Source organism: Carassius carassius, chromosome 14, assembly GCF_963082965.1.
Source record: "Carassius carassius chromosome 14, fCarCar2.1, whole genome shotgun sequence".
Taxonomy (NCBI): Eukaryota; Metazoa; Chordata; class Actinopteri; order Cypriniformes; family Cyprinidae; genus Carassius; species Carassius carassius.
In genome coordinates this window covers 33607817-33627632 of record NC_081768.1, presented here as the reverse complement: position 1 = coordinate 33627632, position 19816 = coordinate 33607817, and the positions used below count along the sequence as shown (strand labels likewise).

Below are 19816 nucleotides of genomic sequence, written 5' to 3'. Positions count from 1 at the left end.
GTGGTGGTATTGCAGGTGGGCTGCCAATTACTATTAAAATAAATAATAATATTGTTAATATATGTAAAAAAGTCATAACATAATAACATCATTTCATGTAATTAAATGACAAAAAAAATCAATATTAAACTGTAACAATGCTTCCACTATTCCAGCTCACTGAATTGATCTTAGAGTTATTTTCTGTTGATTGCCAGTTCATTCAATAAAGAGAGTTATCAATCTAGCTTCTGAGTACTAAGTTATTAACCCAACGATAGTGGGGTCAGTTAATGGATGTGTTCGGTTGTGTGAGCCGCGAGCTGAAAAAGGTTGAACCACCGTTTTAAACAATAGGTCTACATAATATTCACATAGAGGCTCAAGCTCTTATCCCTTCCTCTCTCACCGCTTCCACAAAGCGTGATTCATGTGTTCCTGATCTCAGTGCTCTCGTGAAGCGTTTCATACTCTGTCCTGTCTGTTTTCCCCTCAGATCACGACACTGGGAAACCTCTCGCCGGCCAGCACGGTCTTCTTCTGCTGTGACATGCAGGAGCGGTTCAGACCTGCCATCAAATACTTCGGGGACATCATCAGTGTGGGCCAGAGGCTGGTAATATCAGTTTGGATGTTATTCCTGATGTGCTGCGGGTCATACACAGATAACACACACACGTCTGCAGGAGGTCTGTTAAAGATTGCTTCAAACATCTGATAGACGTTTACATGCATTCTAAATCATAAACATCTTAAAGACATCTTCTAAACAGCTATTTGACATCTGACAGGAAATGTCCTATAGACGAATAGCAGATGAGCAAACCTCTAAAAATACGTCCTGCAGATGTAATGCAGACGGCCCTGTGATGGACTTGTGTTATCAGCGTAGAGACGTATAGCAGCCGTCTGGCTCTGCCTTCGGTTCAATACTGTGTGTGTCTGTGTGTGTCTGTCTGTGCGTGTGCGTGTGTGTGTGTGTGTGTGTGTGTGTGTGTGTGTGTCTGTCTGTGCGTGTGTGTGTCTGTCTGTGCGTGTGTGTGTCTGTGTGTGTCTGTCTGTCTGTCTGTCTGTGCGTGTGTGTGTGTCTGTCTGTCTGTGTGTGTCTGTGTGTGTGTGTCTGTCTGTGTGTGTGTGTGTGTGTGTGTGTGTGTGCGTGTGTCTGTGTGTGTGTGTGTGTGCGTGTGTGCTTGTGTGTGTGTCTGTGTGTGTCTGTGCGTGTGTGTGTGTGCATGTGCGTGTGCGTGTGTGTGTGTGCGTGTGTGCTTGTGTGTGTGTCTGTGTGTGTGTGTGTGTGTGCCCGTCTGTGTCTGTCTGTCTGTCTGTGTGCGTGTGTGTGTGCATGTGTGTGCGTGTGTGTGTGTGCGTGTGTGTGTGTCTGTGTGTGTGTGTCTGTGTCTGTGTGTGTGCGTGTGCATGTGCGTGTGTGCGTGTGCGCGTGTGTGTGTGCGTGTGCGTGTGTGCGCGTGTGTGTGTGTGCGCGTGTGTGTGTGCGCGTGTGTGTGTGTGTGTGCGCGTGTGTGTGTGTGCGCGTGTGTGTGTGTGTGCGTGTGTGTGTGTGTGTGTGCGTGTGCGTGCGTGCGTGCGTGCGCGTGTGTGTGTGTGTGTGTCTGTGTGTGTGCGTGCGCGTGTGCGTGCGTGCGCGCGCGTGTGTGTGTGCGCGTGTGTGTGTGTGTGTGCGTGTGCGTGTGCGTGCGTGCGCGTGTGTGTGTGTGTGTGTGTGTGTGTGTGCGCGTGTGTGTGTGTGTGTGCGTGTGCGTGCGCGCGCGTGTGTGTGTGCGCGTGTGTGTGTGTGTGTGCGTGTGCGTATGCGTATGCGTGCGTGCGTGCGCGTGTGTGTGTGTGTGTGTGTGTGTGTGTGTGCGTGTGCGTATGCGTATGCGTGCGTGCGTGCGCGTGTGTGTGTGTGTGTGTGTGTGTGTGTGTGCGTGTGTGTGTGTGTCTGTGTGTGTGCGTGCGCGTGTGTGTGGGCACAGCTGCAGGGGGCTCGTATTCTGGGGATCCCTGTGGTGGTGTCCGAGCAGTATCCTAAAGGTCTGGGCAGCACAGTGCAGGAAATGGATCTGACTGGGGCCAAATTAGTTTTTCCCAAAACCAAGTTCTCGATGGTGCTTCCGGAGGTGGAGGCGGCGCTGGCTGAGATCCCAGGAGTCCGCAGTGTGGTGCTCTTCGGAGTCGAGGTCAGTACCTGTGATCATGATGATGATGATGATGATGATGATGAGAGTTTGTTTGAAATTAATCAGCCTTTAAATATTGATGATGGTGCCAGTTGGTACTAAAATGTAAAGAAATGTGACGACGGCAGCATTTACAGAAGCACGCAGGAGTATTTGAAACCAGCGTATATCAGCGTTTCCCTAGTATTTCTGTTCACAGACAGAACCGCTGATAGATGTGCTTTCAAGCGCTCCTGTGTGCTTCTGTAAATGCTGCCGTCGTCGTAGCCCTTACTGGCTAGCGCTCACCTATTACTGTCACTGTTTCAATTTCAGCTAACCAGTTTGAGCGAACGCAGGCAACAAGATTAATATTCATGAACCCAGCAGCTCTTAAGATTTTAGTGTTTGTGTGTACAAACGAGTGTTTGTCTTTTGCAGACGCACGTGTGCATTCAGCAGACCGCTCTGGATCTGATCGGAAGAGGCTTTGAAGTGCACATTGTTGCTGATGCCACGTCCTCCAGAAGCATGATGGACCGGATGTTTGCACTCGAGGTGAGACAGAGATACACTTCATGAGACAGCACTGATCCTGGAAAGTGAAGGCCAGCGTATCAGATATGTAAATACAACAGAATTAGCAACTGTGTTGTTCATAATGACTAGGGATATAATAATGTGATATTAAGATATTAAACGAATCGCGATGCATTTGGTGGTGGAATTTATATGAATGTCTCTTTGAGGGGAACTGACTGTCTTTAGAGAGGTTTAGACACTTTTAGACAAGTTTTCTTTTTATCTCGTCGCTGTATAATGCATATTAAAGTAGTGTTTATAAGCGCAGCGCTGCTTTGTTGACAGTGGCTCCATGAGCACTACCTGCATCTTGTTCAGAGCTTCTGCTCTTTAGATGTTTTATGTAGTATAATGTCAAGTCAAGTCACCTTTATTTAAATAGTGCTTTTAACAATACAGATTATAACAAAGCAACTGAACAGCAATACATTAGAAAATAGTGTGTCAATAAAGCAAAAAGACAGTTCATTATTGAATTCAGTGATGTCATCATCCAGCTCAGTTCAGTTTAAATAGTTTCTGTGTAATCAAGTCAACGAAAACGGTGGTAGTGACCCCAATTAAGCAAGCCAGAGGCGACAGCGGCAAGGAACCGAAACTCCATCGGTGACAGAATGGAGGAAAAAACCTTGGGAGAAACCAGGCTCAGTTGGGGGGCCAGTTCTCCTCTGACCAGACGAAACCAGTAGTTCAATTCCAGGCTGCAGCAAAGTCAGATTGTGCAGAAGAATCATCTGTTTCCTGTGGTCTTGTCCTGGTGCTCCTCTGAGACAAGGTCTTTACAGGGGATCTGTATCTAGGGCTCTAGTATCTCGCTGGTCTCCGCTGTCTTTCAGGGATGTAGAGGTCCTTTCTATGTGCTGATCCAGCATCTGGTCTGGATACGTACTGGATCCGGGTGACTGCAGTGACCCTCTGATCTGGACACAGACTGGATCTGGTGGCCACGGTGACCTCGGAATAAGAGAGAAACAGACAAATATTAGCGTAGATGCCATTCTTCTAATGATGTAGCAAGTACATCGGGTGTTATGGGAAGTGTTTCCGGTTCCGGTTTACCTAATTAATGCAGCCTAAAAATCATTTAACGGATTTGGATATTAAAAGCATATTAGTATGTTATGTGTAAGCCAGGTTAAAGAGATGGGTCTTTAATCTAGATTTAAACTGCAAGAGTGTGTCTGCCTCCCGAACAATGTTAGGTAGGTTATTCCAGAGTTTAGGCGCCAAATAGGAAAAGGATCTGCCGCCCGCAGTTGATTTTGATATTCTAGGTATTATCAAATTGCCTGAGTTTTGAGAACGTAGCGGACGTAGAGGATTATAATGTAAAAGGAGCTCATTCAAATACTGAGGTGCTAAACCATTCAGGGCTTTATAAGTAATAAGCAATATTTTAAAATCTATACGATGCTTGATAGGGAGCCAGTGCAGTGTTGACAGGACCGGGCTAATATGGTCATACTTCCTGGTTCTAGTAAGAACTCTTGCTGCTGCATTTTGGACTAGCTGTAGTTTGTTTACTAAGCGTGCAGAACAACCACCCAATAAAGCATTACAATAATCTAACCTTGAGGTCATAAATGCATGGATTAACATTCCTGCATTTGACATTGAGAGCATAGGCCGTAATTTAGATATATTTTTGAGATGGAAAAATGCAGTTTTACAAATGCTAGAAACGTGGCTTTCTAAGGAAAGATTGCGATCAAATAGCACACCTAGGTTCCTAACTGATGACGAAGAATTGAGAGAGCAGCCATCGAGTCTTAGACAGTGTTCTAGATTATTACATGCAGAGTTTTTAGGTCCTATAATTAACACCCTTTGTTTTTTCAGAATTTAGCAGTAAGAAATTACTCGTCATCCAGTTTTCCGACTATGCATTCCATTAGTTTTTGTAATTGGTGTTTCTCCAGGCTTAAAAGGAATATAGAGCTGATTATCATCAGCATAAAAGTGAAAGCTAACACTGTGTTTCCTGATGATATCTCCCAAGGGTAACATGTAAAGCGTGAAGAGTAGCGGCCCTAGTACTGAGCCTTGAGGTACTCCATACTGCATTTGTGATCGATAGGATACATCTTCATTTACTGCAACAAACTGATGGCGGTCAGATAAGTACGATTTAAACCATGCTAATGCACTTCCATTAATGCCAGCAAAATTTATCTAGTCTATTCAAGAGAATGTTGTGGTCAATAGTGTCAAACACAGCGTTAAGATCCAATAGAACTAATAGAGAGATACAACCATGATCAGATGATAAGAGCAGGTCATTTATAACTCTAAGAAGAGAAATCCTCACATATACCATTTTTCTCTAAGAAGGAATATAATTGTGAGGATACCACCTTTTCTAGTATCTTGAACAGAAAAGGGAGATTCGAGATTGGTCTATAATTAACCAGTTCTTTGGGGTCAAGTTGTGGTTTTTTTATGAGAGGCTTAATAACAGCCAGTTTTAAGGTTTTGGGGACATATCCTAATGACAATGAGGAATTAATAATAGTCAGAAGAGGATCTATGACTTCTGGAAGCACCTCTTTTAGGAGCTTAGATGGTATAGGGCAGTGTTGTCAAAAGACCCGGTACATCGGTACCAAGTCGGTACTAAAAAAAAATTTATGTGACGGTACCATGTTTCTTTAAGTACCGGTAGTACCGAGGTCCCTTTCAAACCCGGTTCAGCGCTATGATTTCCGCGCTATGCGTTCTGCGCGTCTCTGTGTAAATTAATGAATGGCAGAGACGTGCGGGTTTGTTTACTACATAGACCGAAGCGCATGACGCTTGCATTAATTTCAGCATCTGAGCTTCAGAGTTCTCTCTCCATCAAGCGATCTGAACTTTTCAGTTCATCTCAATGGACGCACAGCGCACCTGTATTTGATGCTCTGTAAACTCTGTGTGAAGGAGCACGACTCACCGTCGCTTTACTGATAGCGCTGTTTCTCACACATGCAAAGAGAGAGAGAGAGAGAGAGCGAGAGTCTTACCACGCTGAATCGACACGCTATATGTAAACTATTCTTTGTTGTCTTCTCCAGTCAAAATAATGGAGTTCATATAGAATTATTCATATTCATTTTCGAACAAGCAGAAGACATAACGGTTTCTCCGGTAGTGGGCGGAGCTAATGCGCAAATGGCAATTTCATTGGCTGGCGCTGATTTCTTACCGTCCCTGTTTTGATTTCAGCAAATCATTTTGACCGAACGCAGATAACGTGATTAATATTCATGAACCCAGCAGCTCATCAATTCATAGTGCATTGGATATACATTGGTATGATAGTAGAATTAGTAGTAGTATTATCTTTTAATAATAATTAATATGATCTATTACTATTTTTTTACAGAAACCCTCAATGACCAAAAATATCTTAAGCATCACCACCAGTCTTAAGTTCAGTTAAAATGACAAATATGCATTCATTAGGCCTAAAAGTTCATTTTTACATCAAGGCATTGTGCTAGAAATATTACTATTATTTAGTAAAATGTATGTGATGCTGCTACTACTGTTGAAAAAAATTATAATACTTTATTTTTTAGAGAAATAAATCACAATATTTCTTCCATGTTTTAATTTTAATAGAAAATCCCCTTTATTTACCAGAAATAAAATGTGTTTAAATTTCATAAATTAAAAGACAAATTAAATATGGGTGAAACTTGTTTACTGTTTTTCATAATTATATAACTTGTAGAAAAACTTTAAACACAGTTGTAAATAAGTATAAAGAATGGCATTGGTTTTATTTTTAGTGCTAAAAAGTTATTTTTATTTTTAATTAGCATATTTTTGTGTTTTGCTTTGGTACCGAAATTGGTACCGAGAACCGTGGATTTTCACTGGTATCGGTACCGAATACTGAAATTTTGGTTCCGTGACAACACTAGTATAGGGTCTAGCATACATGTTGTTGGTTTAGATGATTTAACAAGTTTATACAATTCTTCCTCTCCTATAGTAGAGAATGAGTGGAACTGTTCCTCAGGGGGTCTATAGTGCACTGTCTGATGTGATACTGTAGCTGACGGCTGAATGGTTGCAATTTTATCTCTAATAGTATCGATTTTAGAAGTAAAGTAGTTCATAAAGTCATTACTGCTGTGGTGTTGGGAAATGTCAACACTTGTTGAGGCTTTATTTTTCGTTAATTTAGCCACTGTATTGAATAAATACCTGGGGTTATGTTTGTTTTCTTCTAAAAGAAAAGAAAAGTAATCGGATCTAGCAGTTTTTAATGCTTTTCTGTAGGATAGGTTACTTTCCCGCCAAGCAATACGAAATAGCTCTAGTTTTGTTTTCCTCCAGCTGTGCTCCATTTTCCAGGTTGCTCTCGTTAGGGTGCGAGTATGCTCATTATACCATGGTGTCAAACTGTTTTCCTTAACCTTCCTTAAGCGTAAAGGAGCAACTTTATTTAAAATGCTAGAAAAGAGAGAGTCCATAGTTTTTGTTACCATAAAGTCTGTATGGTGCCCTGGTGGCCTGTATACAGTAGCCAGTACAAACATAACAGGGGATTTATCATTAACATTTGTTTCTTTGGATAATGTTATATGAAGTACCATTACTTCAAACGAGTTATACTTGAAGCCTGCCCTCTGAGAAATCCTGAAAACGTTGTTATAAATTGAAGCAACACCTCCACCTTTGCCTTTTAGATGCGGCTCATGTTTATAACAGTAATCTTGGGGGGTGGACTCATTTAAAATAATGTAATCATCAGGTTTTAGCCAGGTTTCTGTCAAACAGAGCACATCTAGATTAGGATCAGTGATCATATTATTTACAAAAAGTGTTTTCGTAGAAAGGGATCTGATATTCAATAAGCCAAGCTTTATCATTTGTTTATCCATATTGCTTCTGTTTTTTATTTGTTGAACCTCAATTAAATTGTTAATCTTAACCTGGTTTGGACGTTTTTTGTATTTTCTAGTTCGGGGAACAGACACAGTCTCTATAGTGTGATATCTAGGTGAAAGAGTCTCTATGTGCTGAGAATTAACTGACCTCTGTGACGGGAGGCAGCTAGCAGACGGTCGGTTTAGCCAGTCTGTCTGCTTCCTGACCTGGGCCCCAGTTAGTCAAGTATAAACACTAAGACTATTTGCCATATTTCTAGAGAGAAGAGTGGCACCACCCCAGGAGGGATGAAGACCATCTCTTGTAAACAGGTCAGGTCTGCCCCAAAAGCTCGTCCAATTGTCTATGAAACCTATGTTATTCTGTGGGCACCACTTAGACATCCAGCCATTGAGTGATGACAATCTGCTATGCATCTCATCACTACGGTAAGCAGGGAGGGGACCAGAGCATATTACAGTGTCTGACATCGTGCTTGCAAGTTCACACACCTCTTTAATGTTATTTTTAGTGATCTCCGACTGGCGAAGTCGAACATCATTAGCGCCGGCATGAATAACAATCTTACTGTATTTACGTTTAGCATTAGCCAGCACTTTTAAATTTGCCAAGATGTCAGGCGCTCTGGCTCCCGGTAAACATTTGACTATGGTGGCTGGTGTCTCTATATTCACGTTCCGTACAATAGAATCACCAATAACTAGAGCACTTTCATCAGGTTTCTCAGTGGGTGCATCACTGAGTGGGGAGAACCTGTTTAATGTTTTGATCCGAACAGAAGAGTGGTGTTTTGACCCACGACCGTCACCCAGTTGCCCTGCTGCTGGGGCTCTGTTGCCGGAACGAACAATGTACAGGACTCCCTGAGCTAGATGCATCCAAAGCCGTATCTAGAGCCCTAACATTCTTACTGTCCTCAATTAAAGTTTGGATGCGTGTCTCTAATTCTGAAATCTTCTCTGTCAGCCTAACTATTTCCCTGCATTTATCACATGTGAATCCCTCATCAGCGACAGAGATAGATAAACTGTACATGTGGCAAGAGGTGCAAGTAACAATGATAGGAGAAGCCATTACTCACCGTGCTTGATGAAACTGGAGCGAGAGAGAGAGTAGCGAGAGAGAGGAGAGGAGAAAAGTCAATAGAGATAGGTACGAATGAAAACGCTAATGAGAAGCTAACGAATGCTAACACAATGCAGGAGCACTACACTCATGGATTTAAAATAAAAGTGAGCAATCAAAATTAATCTGATAAGATTAATCGATAATATCAGAAATATGGTGGGAATTAAGTTATATTTTATCACTTTAAACAACAGAGAGTGATAGTAAGATAAAATTCTAGAGAAAAAACAGCTACATGGAGCTATGATCAAAAACAGCAGCAGCAAGTCCAGCAGGAAGCAGAAAAAACACTGTCCAACAGCGACACCCGCAGGTTAAGATCATGTGACACTGAAGATTACTTTCTTTACTGTGCTACTTTATCTATATCTGATTTAGAACGAGCAGAAATCTGTGAGAAATAAAATGACCCAAAGGCAAAAGAACTGATAAAAATGGTTGGAATGAGAAGTAGAGTTGAGTGTCATCAGCATAGCTGTGACACTCAAAGCCATGCTTCTCAATGTCAGATCCTAATGACGTCATGTAGATGGAGAAGAGAAGTGGTCCAAGTACTGAGCCTTGAGGAACCCCAGTAGCAAGTTGTTGTGACTTAGAAATTTCACTCCTCCAAGACACACTGAAGGATCTGTCTGAGAGGTAGGACTTAACCCACAGGAGTGCGGATCCAGAGATGCCTATCTTTCTGAGGGTGGACAGGAGAATCTGGTGATTAACAGTGTCAAAAGCAGCAGACAGGTCCAGTAAGATGAGTACTGAGGATTTTGAAGCTGCTCTTGATAGTCGCAGGGCTTTAGTAACCGAGAGCAGAGCAGTCTCAGTTGAGTTACATCTTCTGAAGCTAGATTGGTTGCTGTCCAGGAGGTTGTTCTGTACAAGGAACATTGAGAGCTGGTTGAATACAGCTTGCTCAAGTGTCTTTGTAATGAATGGAAGAAGGAAGAAGGAATACCGGTCTGTAGTTTTCTAGAAGTGATGGATTTAGAGATGGTTTCTTAAGCAGTGGGCTTATCCGAGCCTGCCTAAATGCTGAGGGAAATGTTCCAGAGTGAAGAGAGTAGTTGATAATGTGAGTAAGTGAAGGTATGACTGAAGAAGAAATAGCTTGAAGGAATTAGTGGGGATTGGATCAAGTGGACAAGTAGTAGGATGATTGGACAGGATAAGTTTGGAAATGTCCATCTCTGAAAGTGGAGAGGAGGAGAGAAAGTGTGCATTAGTCATTGTGAAGTCGACTTTTAAAAAAATCTGAAGTCGTTGAACCCCTAGTTCATATATTTGGAGTAAAGTTTAATTAAAGTGATGCATCAGTCATACAGTGCTCCAGACCGTGCGCCCCATGACGAGACTGATGCCAAAGAAACAAGAATGAGATGTATTCTAACATAACTGGCATTAAACGCAGTTAGTGAGAGCTCGTTTAAAATATTGCACATATATAGGCAGTTTAGATTACTTTTTAAAGTGCAATGAAATACCTTATATCTGCAGACAAAGTACGTCTGTCTGTGGATGGAGACTTCTTCACCGGCTACAGGCTCTAATCCTCATTTGCGCGAGTGTGTGTGTGTGTGTGTGTGTGTGTGTGAAATGCGATGCTGAAGTGAAATAACTGGGCAGTTTGATAGCCGAATTATAATAGGCAGCCTAATAAAAATAATAATAATTAATAATTATTGTAGTTTAATACATTAATAGGACAATGAGCCTAATATTGTCTTGACTGTCAACAGAGACATCTGCTATCATCGATCGTCGATACACAATTCTATCATTTATCGGCACAACCCTAAGTGGTACGACTTGTCTTTAACCAGCCCAAAAGAGCCCATGTTACTCCTCTCTTAATCTCCTTGCACTGGCTACCAGTTGAGGCTTGTATCAAGTTCAAGACATTGATACTTCCATATAGAACAGCCACAGACTCAGCACCCACCTACTTACTCTTACTATTACTAATCTACATCCCCTCCAGAAGTCTGAGATCCACTAGTGAGCGACCATCACAGAGAGGCTCAAAATCACTTTCCAGAACATTCTCCTTCACCATTCCCGGCTGGTGGAATGATCTTCCCATCCCTATCCTGAATGCTGAATCCCGGACAATTGTCAAGCGGCAGCTGAAAACTCACCTCTTTAAAAAAAAAAAAAAATGTATATATATATTAGGGGTGTAACGATACGCGTGTTCGTATTGAACCATTCGGTACGAGGCTTTCGGTTCGGTACGCGGTACGCATTATGGACCGAACGGTTCGTTGGACTAATTAATTATATTTGGAAAATAAAAAAAAAAGTGAAATATAATGATATGCGTTCAACAAGGTAGCCCAATAACCCAAACGACGTAACAGACAACGCCCCTGACACCCCCGAAGAAGAAAAAAACACCAACTTACATGTTTATGTTAGGCTACTCAGTCAAGCGCTCGCTCACTCAGTAATACAGGCTGAAGGCGCGTTGCAAAATGGCCAATGCATTTAACAGGGAATCCAAAGTGCACCCAAACACCAGACCTGTTGGTTATTGGAGGATCTTCTATTTCTGGTCTGTTAAACGCATAAGCCATTTTGCAACGAGCCTTCAACGCGTACTGAGTGAGCGAGCGCCTTACTCTGTAGTGCAGTGATCCTCACTATTTTTTTCACAAGAGCCACATTGGCAGAGCAAAATCAAAAGGCGAGCCACTTTTACGACAACATACTAAGTCACCTTTGCAAATGTGCATTTCTACATATAAATTGGACATCCCACAAAAAAGAAATAACACGGCCAATACATTTTAGTTTAAGAACAGATTTACTTTAATAGTGGGATGAGTGAAAGCTGGCATGCATGTCAAACAAAATGCCCCCAAAAGAAAAAAAATCTCTATGTTTTCAGTGCTGATGCATTCATGTAACATTTAAGGGCACCTAAAAGCTGTCACAACGAACCGGCAAAATTAATGATTATGAATATGTAAAATATAGCAGAAGACATTTAATTTTTTTTTATGTCTGTAGGCTAGAAAGATGCTGACTCGTGATCTTCGCAGTAGTGAATGCGCCTGAGAGAAATGCACATTTCATACGGGAGGGAGAGCAGTCTGTTTTCTTTTGTTTTGAATAGTTTTGTTTAAAAGTAGACATTTCAACCTTTTTATATAGCCTATTTGTCGGGTCTGTGAGGCAAGTAGGCTATACGCTGAGTTTCGGTTCATTCGTGAGACAAACTCCAGGTTCACACCGGCTCCTTTACTTTTTGAACTCCATTATTGAGCCGAGTTTTGCTTGAAAATAGTCTACTGTTGATGACTGTGCAAGACTAATGGATTCAGGGTCAGGCTTGAATGAGCATGCTTCAGACTCGTGGTGTGAGCAGAGCAAAATTGGAGCGGGAAATGCGACGCTCCGTCCACCGTCCTTTTGAAATTGCCGCTCTGCGCTCTGTCCAAGATCCGCCCGCTCGCGCTCCCCGCTCGCTCCCACCTCACATGCTCTGAAGGCAAGTGGCAGTGTGATACTGTAAGCTACTATGCGAGCCGCCAGTTATAGCTTGACGAGTCGCGCAATGAGTAACTGTGCTGTAGTGGAAAACGTAGGTTTTAAGAACATGCTTAATGTAATTGAGCCCCGTTACAATATTCCTTCACGAGCCCATTTCAGACAGACCGTAATTCCTGCTTTGTTCCAAAAAACATAAGCCCTATAGAGAACCAATTGAGTAAAAACACACTCAATATAAAGAGTTGTAGAGTTCCATATAAAAAGTTACATCTTTGTATTTGTTCATAACTACTACAATAATATAACATTCTTTTTTTTTTATAAGGAGCTGTTTTTGTTTTATACAGTATGCTGCTAAGAAAAACACCATAGAAGATGGGTAAAGAATAGCTCCATCATTGTTCAATGTAAAAAAAAAACATACTTTGTTAGTTTTAATAAATAAAACATTTTTATAAAAATCAAGGAAATTTATCTGCTAATTTTTTCTTTTTGCTGTATCTAAAACGTACCGAACCGTGACACCAGTGTATTTTATCGAACCGAACCGTGACTTTTGTGAACCGTTACACCCCTAATATATATATATATATATATATATCAGGGTTTCCATTGTCAGTTAATTGCCGGACATTGGGCGAAAAAAAAAAAAGAAATGTCCAACAAAATTAAATCTCTCTGGTCAAATTGTCAGATTAAAATTGCCTAATAATCCCGCCCCCCTAACACAATCTGAATTTGAGAATAAGCCTAAAATGTATAAAGCAAAAATACACCGAACTTTGGCTATGTTATAAAGGAACAGGCTTGTTTGAAAGTTATTAAACATTATTACATGGCTTGGTTGAATTCCAATGTGGAATGCGGTCTGTTATTTCTTGATGTCAGACTGCTGCGAAGCACTAGCGGTGCCAGGGTTTTGATTGTAGGTGGGCCTCCAGAAAACTGGATGTGCCAGTTAAAATAAGCCAAAAATTAAAAAAATAAATAAATAAAAACGGGTTCCTCTTCATCTCCGTTTCAGCGCTTTTCTGGGCACTAAGGACAGCGACTCAGTAGCCTACCTGAATTTAATGTGTAATTAGCATAGGTAAAAAAAAAAAACCTTAAACAGGATTTTTTTGGTTGCTTTTTTTAATACAATTACAATTTCATTTAATTTATTGTTTAATAAAATTATAGACCTATTATTTTTAGTTTATTAACAGCAACAACAGCTGTAAAGATGATGTTGACGATCGCAATCTCCGTAGTGAACGAGAGAAATGCACATCAGGGATTACATAATCAGAGAGTAGCCTATTTCTTTTCGTTTTAAATTGTTAAAAAGATATTTCAAGCTTTCTTAAGATATATTTCATGTCTGTGAGGCCTACGCTGAGTTTCGTTAAATTAGGTTGAGATGCGCTCCAGTTCACGAGCAATGCAAGTGGCCGCGAGGGCACCTGCATGATTAGGCCTATCGTCTGCTATATTTGCTTCTTATGTATTAAATCCAGGCAATTGGTTGATAAAAAAAATTATTTAAATTAAGATACAATTTATACAAAACGAAATTCACTTCAAAAAAGTCTTTCTACAAAACTTAATTAAGTGGTCAAAATCATGTCTGACCCGCTCCATGTCTCTCGATATTGTGCATCCTATCTTACTCGTGCGGTTCACTTTTCATAATCAACATAAATTAAAAAATATCATTATAATATTTTAACAAATATCTGCATCCGTCTCCCACAGAGATGTAGACTTTGCAGGAGTAATATTTAAATAGTATTTTTTACAGTTTAATATTCACAGACACTAGTATATATTCGGCTACAGTATGGAGCCCTGCGCTTAGACTAACACAGAAGCGAATGAACGCAGCTGCGGGAACCGAATATACTCTGGAGTCGCTAACTTACTACCGGTTCTACAGAGACGCTGGTATCATCACATTTTTAAATTTTCAGCACCGACTTGGTAGTGAAGTGGCAGTACTAGTGGCATCCCTAGTCGCCGTTTTACTGTCTGGTTGGTCCAGTCTGAAATACTGCTAAACAGCGGACATACTGCTAACCACTGATCTGTAATATAGAAGCGGCTTCACTGTCTGTTGGCAGTTTAGAACGCGATGAGCGATCCAGTCATACATAGATCAGTGCTGCTAACGCGTTTTCATTTCTTCTTCGCTGCTCTAAACAGGGGTTGTGGCAACACAGCACAACTTCCTGTGTTTGCAATGCATTCTGAGCAGCGAAGAAGAACCGTGCAGCGGTTAGGCAAAGCTAGCGGTCATAACTAGGTCTTGAAAATGGTATCGGATCGGTATATGGGTTCATGTACTCGCGATGCCGATGCCAGAATTTGTTGTGGTATCGGTGATATTTCCGATACTAGTATCGGAATCGGAACAACTTTAATTACAAGCACTTCCTGTGTCTTTTTGCCTCTTTAAGAAGAATCACTTAATGTATCCCACAATTGTAAGTCTCTTTGCATAAAAGCATTTGCAAAAAGACTAAATGTTAATGTAAAAACCTGTTTTCCATTGATGCACTAAAGTCTGTGAACAGATGTTTAATCAGCCTTTCTACGATGATGAGGTCTCTTAGTTTATGCTGTTTTCAGTTGATGCATGAACAAAACATCACTAAACACGATGCCATCCAGTAATGAGCTTTTTGGAACAAGTAGTGAGTAACTATAACTAATTACTTTTTTAAAGTAACGTTCCCAACAGTGGTCATGACAGATCGCTGAATGGCTTAAAAAAATTATCATCTCTTCCTCTTATTAGTTATAGCACAAACTTACTGAAATGAATCATGACTCATCTAATCGCTCAATCAGCATTTCATCCACAGAAAGATGTCATTAATACAGCTTGTGTATTTTCCTCAGGAATATTCAGTGACCATTAACCTGTTAGTCAGCAAACAAAACAAGTAATTTTAGAGAGGAGCATTTTGATCGAGATATGCACTCTATTACTTAAGTTGGTTTTGTGAAAATATCTATGGTCGTTACAGGAACAGGGCTTGACATTAATGTGAACGGAGTGCATTTGAACGGAGGGTGCATGCGGTGACCAGCAGAAGGTATCCTATGTGTGTTGTTTTTAAGAGATTCTTGTATGTTTTTATGTTTAAGGGTTTATGTTTCTCATGATTAAGTGTGCTTAAACACAAACTATCCATTGAGACCAATGGAGTTGATCATTTTAGTCGCGTTTTGGATATTTTTGGACTTGATTCTCACTTGCTATGGAAGTGTGTTTCCGGCCTCAAGGAATTATTATACCAGGGATCAACTACTGGAACTCGCCGAGTCTACTCAGTGGTCAGTACTCGCTTTCTCATCTTCCCGGTGGCATACTAAAGAGGGAGAATAGTAATTCTACAACTGGAGATAATGCAGGGAAAGTTAAGAAAAGGTGGTGTTCGTCAGCGAAGTGAATGCTTTATTAAACTGTGTGTGTAAATGCATCTTAACACTTCTGTTTCTTCTGCAGGGAAAAATGCGTTTTGTTCATATTGATTTAATTTGATTGGTAACAGCCCTATAGTGTCTCATTAGATGATGTCAAATTATGAATAAAAATGTAATAATTTGATATGAAAGAGGATGTGTGTGTTTAATAAGGCTAGTAAAAAACTGCCCTTGCTTGAAATCAATTGAAATCAGTTTTATAGTCAAGTCACCTTTATTTATATAGCGCTTTAAACAAAATACATTGCGTCAAAGCAACTGAACAACATTCATTAGGAAAACAGTGTGTCAATAATGCAAAATGATAGTTAAAGGCAGTTCATCATTGGATTCAGTTATGTCATCTCTGTTCAGTTAAATAGTGTCTGTGCATTTATTTGCAATCAAGTCAACGATATCGCTGTAGATGAAGTGTCCCCAACTAAGCAAGCCAGAGGCGACAGTGGCAAGGAACCGAAACTCCATCGGTGACAGAATGGAGAAAAAAACCTTGGGAGAAACCAGGCTCAGTTGGGGGCCAGTTCTCCTCTGACCAGACGAAACCAGTAGTTCAATTCCAGGCTGCAGCAAAGTCAGATTGTGCAGAAGAATCATCTGTTTCCTGTGGTCTTGTCCTGGTGCTCCTCTGAGACAAGGTCTTTACAGGGGATCTGTATCTGGGGCTCTAGTTGTCCTGGTCTCCGCTGTCTTTCAGGGATGTAGAGGTCCTTTCTATGTGCTGATCCAGCATCTGGTCTGGATACGTACTGGATCCGGGTGACTGCAGTGACCCTCTGATCTGGATACAGACTGGATCTGGTGGCCACGGTGACCTCGGAATAAGAGAGAAACAGACTAATATTAGCGTAGATGCCATTCTTCTAATGATGTAGCAAGTACATAGGTTGTTATGGGAAGTGTTTCCGGTTCTGGTTTACCTAATTAATGCAGCCTAAAAATCCTTTAACGGATTTGGATAATAAAAGCATATTAGTATGTTATGTGTATGCCAGGTTAAAGAGATGGGTCTTTAATCTAGATTTAAACTGCAAGAGTGTGTCTGCCTCCCGAACAATGTTAGGTAGGTTATTCCAGAGTTTAGGAGCCAAACAGGAAAAGGATCTGCCGCCCGCAGTTGATTTTGATATTCTAGGTATTATCAAATTGCCTGAGTTTTGAGAACGTAGCGGACGTAGAGGATTATAATGTAAAAGGAGCTCATTCAAATACTGAGGTGCTAAACCATTCAGGGCTTTATAAGTAATAAGCAATATTTTAAAATCTATGCGATGCTTGATAAGGAGCCAGTGCAGTGTTGACAGGACCGGGCTAATATGGTCATACTTCCTGGTTCTAGTAAGAACTCTTGCTGCTGCATTTTGGACTAGCTGTAGTTTGTTTACTAAGCGTGCAGAACAACCACCCAATAAAGCATTACAATTATCTAACCTTGAGGTCATAAATGCATGGATTAACATTTCTGCATTTGACATTGAGAGCATAGGCCGTAATTTAGATATATTTTTGAGATGGAAAAATGTAGTTTTACAAATGCTAGAAACGTGGCTTTCTAAGGAAAGATTGCGATCAAATAGCACACCTAGGTTCCTAACTGATGACGAAGAATTGACAGAGCAGCCATCAAGTCTTAGACAGTGTTCAAGGTTATTACAAGCAGAGTTTTTAGGTCCTATAATTAACACCTCTGTTTTTTTGGAATTTAGCAGTAAGAAATTACTCGTCATCCAGTTTTTTATATCGACTATGCAATCCATTAGTTTTTCAAATTGGTGTGTTTCACCGGGCTGCGAAGAAATATAGAGCTGAGTATCATCAGCATAACAGTGAAAGCTAACACCATGTTTCCTGATGATATCTCCCAAGGGTAACATATAAAGCGTGAAGAGTAGCGGCCCTAGTACTGAGCCTTGAGGTACTCCATACTGCACTTGTGATCGATATGATACATCTTCATTCACTGCTACGAACTGATGGCGGTCATATAAGTACGATTTAAACCATGCTAATGCACTTCCACTGATGCCAACAAAGTGTTCAAGTCCATGCAAAAGAATGTTGTGGTCAATTGTGTCAAACGCAGCACTAAGATCCAATAAAACTAATAGAGAGATACACCCACGATCAGATGATGAGAGCAGATCATTTGTAACTCTAAGGAGAGCAGTCTCAGTACTATGATACGGTCTAAATCCTGACTGGAAATCCTCACATATACCATTTTTCTCTAAGAAGGAATATAATTGTGTGGATACCACCTTTTCTAGTATCTTGAACAGAAAAGGGAGATTCGAGATTGGTCTATAATTAACTAGTTCTTTGGGGTCAAGCTGTGGTTTTTTTATGAGAGGCTTAATAACAGCCAGTTTTAAGGTTTTGGAGACATATCCTAATGACAATGAGGAATTAATAATAGTCAGAAGAGGATCTATGACTTCTGGAAGCACCTCTTTCAGGAGCTTAGATGGTATAGGGTCTAACAAACATGTTGTTGGTTTAGATGATTTAACAAGTTTATACAATTCTTCCTCTCCTATGGTAGAGAATGAGTGGAACTGTTCCTCAGGGGGTCTATAGTGCACTGTCTGATGTGATACTGTAGCTGACGGCTGAATGGTTGCAATTTTATCTCTAATAGTATCAATTTTAGAAGTAAAGTAGTTCATAAAGTCATTACTGCTGTGGTGTTGGGAAATGTCAACACTTGTTGAGGCTTTATTTTTCGTTAATTTAGCCACTGTATTGAATAAATACCTGAGGTTATGTTTGTTTTCTTCTAAAAGAGAAGAAAAGTAATCGGATCTAGCAGTTTTTAATGCTTTTCTGTAGGATATGTTACTCTCCTGCCAAGCAATACGAAATAGCTCTAGTTTTGTTTTCCTCCAGCTGCGCTCCATTTTTCGGGCTGCTCTCTTTAGGGTGCGAGTATGCTCATTATACCATGATGTCAAACTGTTTTCCTTAACCTTCCTTAAGCGTAAAGGAGCAACTGTATTTAAAGTGCTAGAAAAGAGAGAGTCCATAGTTTCTGTTACATCATCAAGTTGTTCTGAGGTTTTGGATATGCTAAGGAATTTGGATACATCAGGAAGATAACTTAAAAAGCAGTCTTTTGTGTTAGAAGTGATGGTTCTTCCATACTTGTAACAAGAAGTAGAATTTACAATTTTGGCTATATGAATTTTGCACAGAACTAAATAATGATCTGAGATATCTTCACTTGGCTGAATAATTTCAACACCATCAACATCAATTCCATGTGACAGTATTAAATCTAGAGTATGATTTCGACAATGAGTATGAGTATATTGTGCAGTATCTTCAGTCATATAAAATTTCCAACAACAAAATTGTGGTCAGGCAAAACTCTGAGTGGCTAGTCATTTTGGAAAACCACTAGCTACAGTAGCTTCTGAGCAAAACAGTTTATGTAAAGCCTTGTATACAACCTACAGATACATATACAGCTATTAAATACAAAGAGCGGAAAGCAAACTAAAAGATAATTGCATCATTTGTTCTGTATCCTCCACAAAGGATCTTTGGTCTGTGGGCAGTGAAGGCTGGCTGAGCTAACACTAGTGTGTGTTCTCTCTGTCTCTCAGCGTCTGGCGCGCGTGGGAATCATCGTCACCACCAGCGAGTCTGTTCTGCTGCAGCTCGTGGCTGATAAAGAGCACCCAAAGTTCAAAGAGATCCAGAACATCATTAAAGCCAGCGCTCCAGAGTCAGGCCTGCTCTCCAAGGTCTGATCGGCCCAGTCTTTCCTCAGCACACACACACACACACACACACACAGACTGGAACACACCACAGAAACCCACCGGGAAACCCACTGACATGCCCACCAGCACATGTGTTAGTACTGAAAGTGCTTCATTTACAGTCATATATAGTTCAGTGAGCAGATGATCCATGTGTCATTACTGAATCATGTCTTTCCAGATGAGCAAAAGATTTGAAATAAGGTCAAATGTTTGTTGCTGCAAACACGCTCTGAATGTATCGTGTATAGAGTCGGTACAGCTTGAGGATGTCATTAGAAGTTTCTTCTCTAGCTGTAGTTTGTATGTTTTGTTTGAGATATTTGGGCCCGTGGGTGACTGATCCACATCCTCCATGACTTTGTAAGG

The 19816-nt window shown here is 40.7% G+C and overlaps 1 protein-coding gene across 1 annotated transcript in view; it reads left to right on the top strand.

Moving 5' to 3' along the window:
- The window catches only part of isoc1 (isochorismatase domain containing 1), a 20628-nt gene extending 1074 nt beyond the window's left edge, over positions 1–19554 (top strand). The window contains exons 2-5 of the mRNA XM_059566902.1: positions 476–595; positions 1956–2159; positions 2580–2696; positions 19289–19554. Coding sequence (XP_059422885.1) covers positions 476–595; positions 1956–2159; positions 2580–2696; positions 19289–19435 — 588 coding nt within the window. The 3' untranslated portion in view covers positions 19436–19554. The remainder of the gene's footprint in view (positions 1–475; positions 596–1955; positions 2160–2579; positions 2697–19288) is intronic.
- Positions 19555–19816: the final 262 nt, after the last annotated feature.